Below are 10,983 nucleotides of genomic sequence, written 5' to 3' on the forward strand. Positions count from 1 at the left end.
AGCAGGAAGAGGAATAGTAATACTGTAATATCTAATATCTGTAATTTTTACATTTACATTTACATTTTAGTCATTTAGCAGACGCTCTTATCCAGAGCGACTTACAGTTAGTGAATACATATATTTTTTTTATACTGGCCCCCGTGGGAATCAAACCCACAACCCTGGCGTTGCAAACGCCATGCTCTATCAACTGAGCTACATAGCAATACATTAGCAATATAAGTGTATGATTTCAGAAAAAACTATTGTCTTCCACAATTATCTGTTGTGGGTCATCACATTCAATCATTTTATTATTACACAGATACATTTTCACAGGGAGACATTGACTGGTTCAATAGGAACGATTCAATTAAATATTGTGCACTTTGAAGTTTCACATTCAAACTGCCCAATACTTTACATTGATGGTGCTCTCTGATGTGTCACCGGGGGTCCTCACACCTCCATAACAGATCATACAAAAGTCATTGCATTGTCGAGTAAACATCTTAAAAATATGATTTAACCCATTGTCTTAAAAAGTTAAATTTTGTCAACTTGATTTCTTGAGTTTCCACAACTTTGTTTCATACATACAACTAAATACAGTTTTGTCTTATCTTTTATTCTCTTACCAATATAATTGTTTTGAATTATCACTGCAACAATATATGTAAGAAATCACACATGAATAGCTCTAAATACTTTAAACAATGTAAAAAGATAGTTTATTTATTTACAGTCCCTCATTAACAATATATTATATAACAATTGTAAATGAGGATTTGAACACAAATAAACATTGGTACAACAACATGGATGCCTCAAAAGAAAGAAAGCATTACATTTACAGTATGATATTGCAGCTCAGTTTCAAAGGAAATGTTCACATGCTTTCTCTCTAGCAATAGAGTTAAGTTCTGACTTGCCAGCACTCTAGAGAGGATCCATTCAAACATTGAAATACAGATCAATTGATAGCATGGTTAAGGAAAAGTTTAAATACTTTAAATTTGTTATACCATTGTGCAATATGCAATTCAAAATGAGATTATTATTCATGTTAACAAACTCAAAACTACATGCAGTGCATCTTCTTTGCATCCGTTGCACGATGCATGATGTCATCTTGTTGTGTTGATTTGGCACTAGTCTTTAAGTTTGATGGTCTGTCTGATCTACTCAATCAGTGCATCCACATAATGTTCAGTCAACCCTTGTCTTATATCTGCTTTATAAAGCAACATGTGGATAAAATGTCTACCCTTGAGTCTATGGGCTGGCTGCCACATCCGGGTTCACAGCCATTTTGATCTGTCCATACTCCACCATCTCTGTGGCTGGGGGCCTCTGCTTCCTTGCTGGATTTCTTTTCTTGCCTATTTTCACATCAGCGTATACAACACCCTCGTCACCGTTTTCTGAAAAATGAAAGGAAAGCTGTTGTACAATCTGGACATGAAACAAAATGTCATGTTTATTCAACATTTCAAATGTATGTTCTGGACATGAAAATAAATTACTTTAAACATTTTACCTGAAGTATCAAATCTGGATCTTCGTTTCTTGAGTAGATGGTTAATACCGACAAACAGTGCAAGAAGTAATGTGAGAATTCCAACAGTCAGAGTCACAGCTACAAAAGGAAACTGGGAAGAGACAACTAGAAAGAAAACATCAGGACACAACACTTGTTGACCATGCAAATGAAACAGAGTTGTACTCTTAATTCAAAAGGTGGGAATTAAGTAAACTGTCCTGACATTACCTGGGCAGGCCAAGGGGAGATCAATAGTAGAGTTGCTGGTGCTAACTTTATTCTGAACCGTACAGGTCAGGGTTCCTGTCACATCACTCTTCAACGTGATGACACTGATCTGGTAGACGTCATAGGCTACACTCCTGGTCAGATTCTGGCTGTTCAGGGTCCAGCTGTACTGAAGACCATCTCCCTCTGAAGAGCATGTGACCACGGTCTCTCCATGAGGCAGACAGAGGTGAGACAACACTGGCTCTGACACCGGGGCTGACAGACACAAACACAAGAGATGCCTCAAATACCCTAACTCTGATTGATGCAAACACAATATATTAATTAAGCATTATATTCTCTATGTCATAACAATGTTCTCTCTGTGTTGTACTACTGCTACTACTGATGATCTATGAAGTATTTAGGCCTAACTAAAATACAAAAAGGTTTTGTACCTTGTGTCTCCAGTAGCATGTTGACTGTGCGCAACATTGTTCCCTCTGAATTATATATTTTCAATTGGTAATCTCCAGAGTCGTCCTCTATAACTCTGTCCATTCTGAATGTTCCATTCTTAAAGATCTCAGAGCGATTCACATATTCAAGATACAATTTAAATCTCCAGTTTTCTCCAGTTTTGAAGAGCAGAATATGTTTATCACCTTTCCTCAAAGTTATTTCTTCATTGATACTGTCTGCAGGCAGGTGTAAGGACAAAGATTCTCCCAAAGCCCCATAGCATTGATGAGTTCCATTCTCATGAGAGAGATTACAGGCCGCGGCATTAACTGTGGAGCAATGATTTTATGTCAGTATGTTATGGTATGGGGACAAGCTTAGTGTTAGGACATAGACAAACACACTATTCAGGATACACTTCCACACTCCATTCACCCAGGGGACAGCAGCAACCTTGTCCAGGTGTTGAGCCTGGTTGATAAGCACATCAGGTGCTGCCAATTAAGGTGATCGTCAGTCAGTGTCCAAGCTTGCAGAGCCGTGAGGCTGCTAGTTTTGTTTAGTGGCCATGAAGCCTTTAGTTTGGTTTTGAGTCTGTAGTTTGGGCATACCTGTTTGTAGTTTCTATTTTGTATATAAATTTTTTCGTCACCATCTGAACAACTAATAATCTGCTTGAACTGGCCGACCAATAGGTGAAGACGGAGCTGGCCCTGAACTCGGTAAATTGATGTCTCCTGGGCAAATATGCATCCAACATGGTCCTTAAACGCTCATTTCTAATGTAAATGCACATATTCATTCTGGTTACAGACCAGTAAACTAGGCCTAAGACTCCTAGATGTTTATTTATTTTAATTTTTTAGGGGTTAGATCAAATGTAATATTGCAGATAGATTGTAGTTTCCATCAATGTAATTGTCTGTATAATTTACAATATATGTTGTTTTTGAAAAAATATATAAATATATACACTACCGGTCAAAAGTTTTAGAACACCTACTCATTCAAAGGTTTTTCTTAATTTTTTACTATTTTCTACATTGTAGAATAATAGTGAAGACATAAAAACTATGAAATAACACATATGGAATCACGCAGTAACCAAAAAAGTGTTAAACAAATCAAAATCTATTTTAGATTTTAGATTCTTCAAATAGCCACCCTTTGCCTTGATGACAGCTTTGCACACTATTGGCATTCTCTTAACCAGCTTCACCTGGAATGAAAATTACAGGCCTCTCTCATCTTTTTAAGTGGGAGAACTTGCACAATTGGTGGCTGACTAAATACTTTTTTTCCCCACTGTAGGTCCTGTTTCAGTAATAATTAAAAAATACCTTCTTGTTGAGCATCTGATAAGCTACCATTTTTATAGGAGGGGTTAAAACATGCTAATAACGGTCCTCCGAGTGCATCACAAAAGGTTTGGTATACCTCGACTGGTATGCCATCCAGCCCTGGAGTTGTCCCCGTCTTAAAGGCTTTAATTGCATCGAGAAGTTCCTCGTCTGCAATTTGGCCTTCAAATGAGTCTGTCTGTACAGCTGTTAATTTTACATTATTCATAGAAAGAAAATCGATACAATTAACTTCGGTTAGTGGAGAAGGAGGAGACTGAAACAAAAACATATGCTTAAAGTACTTTTCTTCCTCTTTCAAAATATGGTTTGGTGAATCATGGGTGACTCCGTCATTTGTTACAAGTTTCAGTAAATTCTTTTTGGTAGCATTTCTATGTTGAAGATTAAAAAATAATTTGGTGAATTTTTCTTCATATTCCATCATATAACGTCCAACTGTGGGACCTTATATAGACAGGTGTGTGCCTTTCCAATTCCTGTCCAGTGAATTGAATTTACCACAGGTGGACTCCAATCAAGTTGTAGAAAGATCTCAAGAATTTGCAAAAATTTCTAAAAACCTGTTATCATGTTGTCATTATGGGGTATTGTGTGTAGATTGATGAGGATTATTTTTTATTTTTTATCCATTTTAGAATAAGGCTGTAACGTAACAACATTTGGAAAAAGTGAAGGGGTCTGAATACTTTCCAAATGCACTGTATATATCGCAGTTCTTGTTTATTTATTTAACTCTTTTTGGCTGATTATTATTATTTTTTTGTACATTTTCTTAACTATAGAAGATAATAAATGTAAATTGGATTAGCAGAACATGTTCCACTATTAGCATCAATGTTGTTTGTGTCTTATTAAGTCTTGGATAGGCCTTATACTCTGTTCTGTGTAATATCATGTCTCACCTTGTGCTGCTGTTGCTGTCACCACCAGAACTATAGTAATCAGAGGATCCATTTATCTTCAGCCTGCACAAGACAAGTGACATTTAGCAGAAGTCTCACAGGAGCATTATCATCAAAACTGTGTGAATTTACGTGAACGGATCATAATGTGGTGATACTCTACAAATGAAAGACAGGCTTGTAGACAAGACAACACACTTGTTTGTCAGGGTGACAGAAATACTTTGTCACTTTTGTATGCCGTGCATGCCTGGTGTGAACAGAAAACCAGAAGTATGCTGTGCCTGCTTGCAAACATTATATTTTGTTCCACTTAACATTGTTAGGCATTTACTACCATATTATGTAATGATGATTGTCCACAGGTGAGCTGGATGAATAGAGAAAATTAAATATCTAAAACATAACCCAAGGAACACAATTAAAAAATCCCTAACTTTAACCCTTATTAGCTGCAATAGAATAAACATATTCAAAAAAGCATGAACCTATTATTTAATTGGTAATTTTAGCAAATACTTTCTTACATACTTAAAAAAAAACTCTGCATTGTTGATTAACGGCTTGTAAGTAAGCATTTCACCGTAAGGTCTACACCTGTTGTATTCGGCGCATGTAACAACAGATTTGATTAAATTATTTGATCCATTACAACACTATCAATATCAATGTAGAGATCCTTAATATAGGTCCACATTTTTGTATTCGTTTTTTTTGGTAATATCTAAATTCAATAACTGTTTTTTGTTGTTGTAAAGATTGGTTTTATTAGTAATGGTACCTTGGGAAGGTTAATATTCTATGGACCAGTTTCCCGGACAGAGATTAAGCCTAGTCCTCAACTAAAAAACAGTATCAATAAAGAATGTCTATTGAAATCGCTTTTTAGTCCAGGACTGGTGTTTCCGGCAAACCAGCAACGCATTCATATACAATGTGTTCAACCATATAATTACCATTATATTTGCAAATTATGATCAATTGCATGCAATTTATAGTAGCCTGGAGCCTACATTATCATAAATGAATTGTAAAAAGACTGGTCGTTTCCTCAAGTATCAATCAACATATATAACTCTTGCAGTAACCTTAAAACTAATTTAATAAAGAAAAAGCATATAAATAAACTGACCAGATTCACTCACCAAAGTCAAAATGGCAAAAATCTAAAATCCAGATTTCCTGGAGAAAAATGACTAAATGTATTTACTTTAGAGAAGTATTATGCTCTTCACATAGCTTTTATCTCATCTAAGTCCTCTCTTGTGTGAAAAGTTTTTTATCAACAGTTGGTGATGTTTGACATCCGCTCATTCGAGCCAGTGACTACACTATCAACCTGGTCTCAGAGCATTTCATATTACTCTGTACGTATGTCCGAGACACTCATTTAGTATTATATTTTACGTTTCATATGGTATGTATTAATTTGTGTATGTTCAGCACCCATTTTATATAATATGTTACGAATTTTCAAAAGTACAATATGTTACGGATTTGCAAAACGTATTATATGTTACAGATTCTAGCTAGGTGCTAACGTTAGCTAGTCTCGCTAACGTTAGCTAGGCTAGGGGTTAGGGTTACGGTTAAGGTAAGGGAAGGGTTAGCTAAAAGGGTTAAGGTTAGGGGAAGGTTTAGCTAATAATAATAATAATAATAATAATATGCCATTTAGCAGACGCTTTTATCCAAAGTGACTTACAGTCATGCGTGCATACATTTTTTTTTTGTATATGGGTGGTCCCGGGGTTCGACCCCACTACCTTGGCGTTACAAGCGCCGTGCTCTACCAGCTGAGCTACAGAGGACCACGCTAACACGCTAAGTAGGTGTAAAGTGGTCCTCTGTAGCTCAATTGGTAGAGTATGGTGCTTGTAACGCCAGGGTAGTGGGTTCGATCCCCGGGACCACCTATACGTAAAAATTTATGCACACATGACTGTAAGTCGCTTTGGATAAAAGCGTCTGCTAAATGGCATATTATTATTATTATTAAAGTAGTTAAAGTAGTGAGCAGTTGAAATGCTTCTAAGTAGCAACAATTATAAAGTTGTCTGTGATGAGATTCGAGATCTGTGATGAGATTCGAACTCGCAACCCATCCACCCCGACTAACCACTCTACTTAAATGTTTTGCCTTATGTAACCATCTATTTTATGTAACCATACCAAAAGTTCCTCAGATTTACATACAGATTAATACGAAATGCTCTGAGACCAGGTTGCAACCATTGTCAAATTGTGGCCCCTGTATCTTTTAAGGCATAGGGCAGCTTACAAACCTTTTATGTATAGCTTCCACAGAAGAACACAAAAGTCAGTCTAGACATAAAAGCAGATCTAAAAATGTAAATGTATGTCCATTACTACTAATTAGTAATGTCCTCTTAAGTAAGGTATCTTGAGGACTATTTTGTTTTAGACAAAACACAAATGAAACAAAACTTTAATTAAACTAGTTTCATGCAAATTAGCAATACCACTTAATGCAAGCCTATAACAACTACTCAGTTAGGTTTTGTGGTATCCCTGACTTTTGGAGAAGAAGAAGCGGAATACTGTTGATTTACACACTCACTGGACAGTTTATTAGGTACACCATCCCGTTCATGATACTGGATCGCTCCTACAGACAGTGACTCACGTGGCCGTGGCTTGCTATATAAAGCAGGCAGACAGGCATCGAGGCATTCAGTTACTGTTCGATTGAACATTAGAATGGGCAAAATGAGTGACCTAAGCGACTTTGATCTGGTATGATTGTCGGTGCCAGGCACGCCGGATCCAGTATCTCAGAAAGGGCTGCCCTCCTGGGCTTTTCATGCATGGCAGTGTCTAGGGTTTACAGAGAATGGTGCGACAAACAGAACATATCGAGTCAGTGGCAGTCCTATGGGACAGTCCTGTGGTATAAAACAGAGCTTGATGAGAGAGGTCAAAGGAGAATTTGACCCTCCTCTGCACACTCCACTGGCTTCCAGTTGAAGCTCGCATCCGTTACAAGACCATGGTGCTTGCCTATGGAGCAGTGAGGGGAACGGCACCTCCGTACCTTCAGGCTCTGATCAGTCCCTACACCCAAACGAGGGCATTGCGTTCATCCACCTCTGGCCTGCTGGCTCCCCTTCCTCTGCGGAAGCATAGTTCCCGCTCAGCCCAGTCAAAACTGTTCGCTGCTCTGGCACCCCAATGGTGGAACAAGCTCCCTCACGACGCCAGGACAGCGGAGTCACTCACCACCTTCCGGAGACATTTGAAACCCCACCTCTTTAAGGAATACCTGGGATAGGATGAAGTAATCCTTCTACCCCCCCCAAAAAATTTTTTTTTATAAATAAATTAAAAAATTAAAAAATTAATTGTAAAGTGGTTAACCCACTGGCTATAGGGTGAATGCACCAATTTGTAAGTCGCTCTGGATAAGAGCGTCTGCTAAATGACTTAAATGTAAAATGTAAAAATGTGAGAATGGCAAAAATCGTTTGTGCAAACTAACAGGCGGGCCACAAACAGGCAAATAACAGCGCAGTACAACAGTGGTGTGCAGAACGGCATCTCGGAATGGACAACTCGTCGATCGCAGCTCGTCGATGAGCTATTGCAGCAGACAACCACACCGGGTTCCACTCCTATCAGCTAAAAACAAGACGAAGCGTCTCCAGTGGCCACGCAATCAACACTGGATAATTGAGGAGTGAAAAAACATTGCCTGGAACATGACAGCGAGTTCAGTTTACTTGAGTGGTCTGCGCAGTCAGACCTCAACCCAATAGAGCATCTATGAGATGAGATGGAACGGGCTGTTCGCACCATGAAAGTACCATTTAAATTCTCTGGCAACAGCTCTGGTGGACATTCCTGCAGTCAGCATTCCAATTGCACAAGGTGCACCTGTGTAATGATCATGCTGTTTAATCAACTTCTTGATATGCCACACCTGTCACATGGATGGATTATATTGGCAAAGGAGAAATCCTCACTATCAGTGATGTAAACAAATTTGTGCACAAAATTTGAGAGAAATAAGCTTTTTGTGTGTATGGAAAATATCAGATTTTTTATTTCAGCTCATGAAACATGGGCCAACACTTTACAGGTTGCGTTGATATTTTTTTCAATTTATATATGTTTTTATGTAGATGATTAGACAGACTTTGTGGAATACAGATTGAATTACATGCTTTAATTAATATGATGATTTTTATACACCATCACTGTTCTTAATAAAAGTCATTAACATGACTGGTTCAATGTTAGATGTGCAGTCCTATACACAACAAGGGCTATAGTCACTAATATATCAATGTAATAAGATGTTCTACTTGATGGTGTTTCATTCAAGATAACATTAACTTTCCTCTAGCTGTCAATACAGGAAGGAAATCAGATACTGTAGGCATTAACATGAAAACAGAGTGGGAGGAACACCTAAGTGCCATCTCTCAGAAGTGGTTTCATGAAACTCGCCCCTGCTCAACGGCTGGAGAAGTTTAAAGAGAAATGCCATACTGCTTTCATACTGCCTTTTTACATTTGACATTTTAGTCATTTAGCAGACGCTCTTATCCAGAGTGTCTTACAGTTAGTGCATTTATCTTCAGATAGCTAGGTGGGACAACCACATATCACAGTCATTGTGAGTAATTATTTATTCAATAAAGTAGCTATTAGCAAAGTCAGAGCTAGTAAGGGCGGGAAATAGTCAAGTTTGGATGTTAGTTCACAAAAGGCTTTTTTTTAGGGGGGGGTGGGGGGTGTTGTGGGATATTTTAAGATACTATTCGAAGAGGTAGAGTTTCAGATGCTTTCGGAAGATGGGCAGGGACTCTGCTATCTTAGCTTCAGGGGGAAGCTGGTTCCACCATTGGGGTGCCAGGACAGAGAAGAGCTTGGACTGGGCCCGAAGGGGTGGGAGGGCCAAGAGACCAGAGGTGTCAGAACGAAGAACTCAGGTTGGGTTGTAGGGTTTGAGCAGAGCCTGAAGGTAGAGAGGGGCTTGCAGGGGTTTAATGGCACAAGCGGGGAGCCCAGACAACAGCAAGTTGCCTTACACTTTGACCATAAGGTCACATTTTCTAAAAAAAGGTAAAAGAACGTGACATTCTTCCACAGTGACAGGAAAGTGTCTTCATAATCAAATCAATTCAATAATTCCAAATAATACTATGATTGAAGATGTTTAGATCACATTGCTGAAACTATGATAACTTAAAACACTGTAAAATATTTGCAATACCTTAACATAATAATATGTTTTGATTTACAGACCCACATTCACAATATATTATATAATATTTGCAAATTACGATATTGACCCTTTAGATAAAAACAATTAAAAACACACACACATCAACTTCGGCACATTACAAACTTGCATGCCTCAAAAGAACTATCCAGAATAATATATAGAAAGAAAGCGTCACATATACAAAAAAATAAAAATCCTACGATCCCACCATTGTCACATCATTCACAGACATAATTTATTCAGTCTGGATAGCTTTAAGCAGTATGGAGATGCAGCCTTGTCTTTAAGATCCTGCATGGCCTTGCCTCTCCACTCTTATGTCAGCATATCATGCTCAAGGAAAGCACCTGCATGATAACAAGGGCAGTAACTAGAGGGGATTGCGTTGTCCCTTTTCCACACAGCAAATTCGGTCAATCAGTGTCACGGAATCAGCCGAGGCTGCTCCTCCTCCTTGCTCGGGCAGGCTTCGGCGTTCGTCGTCCCCGGAGTACTAGCTGCCACCGATCTATGTTTCGGTGTTTGACTTGTTTTGTCCTGATTGTGTACACCTGTTCCCCATTACGTTGTATTGTATTCCCTATTTAACCCTCTGTCGTTCATTGTGTGTTGTGTGTTATTGTATTCGTCATCGACAGTGTTCGTGTGCGGGTTGTTTTTCCTCCTTGTGTGGAGATTGTTTTCTTCTCTGGTTACTTTCAAGTAAAGTACGTTTCCAGTAAGCTCTTTGTCCTGCGTTTGACTTCGCCTACCGCATTTCATCGTCGCATTCTGACAATCAGCCTTCTCTGTTAGAGCTACAATATACTGGAATGTAATGCCCAGGGACTTGAAAAGCTACACTGATGTACTTTTACATTTAAATTGAAAACATGGATAAAATCTATCCAAACCTGTGCACATGAGTTATCTGTGGTTCATCATATGTAAGACGACAGTGTTTTTATTACGAATAAGTTGTTGGTGTTAGAATGATATATTATTGGATGTAATGTATTTGTATTTTGTATTGTTTTACTGTGACTTTGTACTGTGGCTGTGTAACTGCCTTTACCTGGCCTGGGAATACACGTGCAAATTAGCTTATGGCTAACCCTGGCACATTTACATGGATGTTGCATTATTGTAATGTTGATGTTGATTAATGTGCATTGTCCCCTATAAATGAATAAATAATACATAAATAAATAAAAATGCTGTGCTCCTCCTATACAGTACCATAATGAGAACTGGAAACACAAGCAGAGAGATCCACTGCTCCTTTATACA

General features: G+C 38.3%; 1 protein-coding gene across 1 annotated transcript in view; it reads right to left on the reverse strand.

The window, feature by feature from the left end:
* Nucleotides 1-1,099: 1,099 nt before the first annotated feature.
* The window catches only part of LOC123488356, a 30,698-nt gene continuing 20,814 nt past the window's right edge, over nt 1,100-10,983 (reverse strand). The window contains exon 4 of the mRNA XM_045219270.1: nt 1,100-1,406. Coding sequence (XP_045075205.1) covers nt 1,258-1,406 — 149 coding nt within the window. The 3' untranslated portion in view covers nt 1,100-1,257. The remainder of the gene's footprint in view (nt 1,407-10,983) is intronic.

The sequence above is a fragment of the Coregonus clupeaformis genome, unplaced genomic scaffold (genome assembly GCF_020615455.1).
Source record: "Coregonus clupeaformis isolate EN_2021a unplaced genomic scaffold, ASM2061545v1 scaf2209, whole genome shotgun sequence".
NCBI classification, from domain to species: Eukaryota; Metazoa; Chordata; class Actinopteri; order Salmoniformes; family Salmonidae; genus Coregonus; species Coregonus clupeaformis.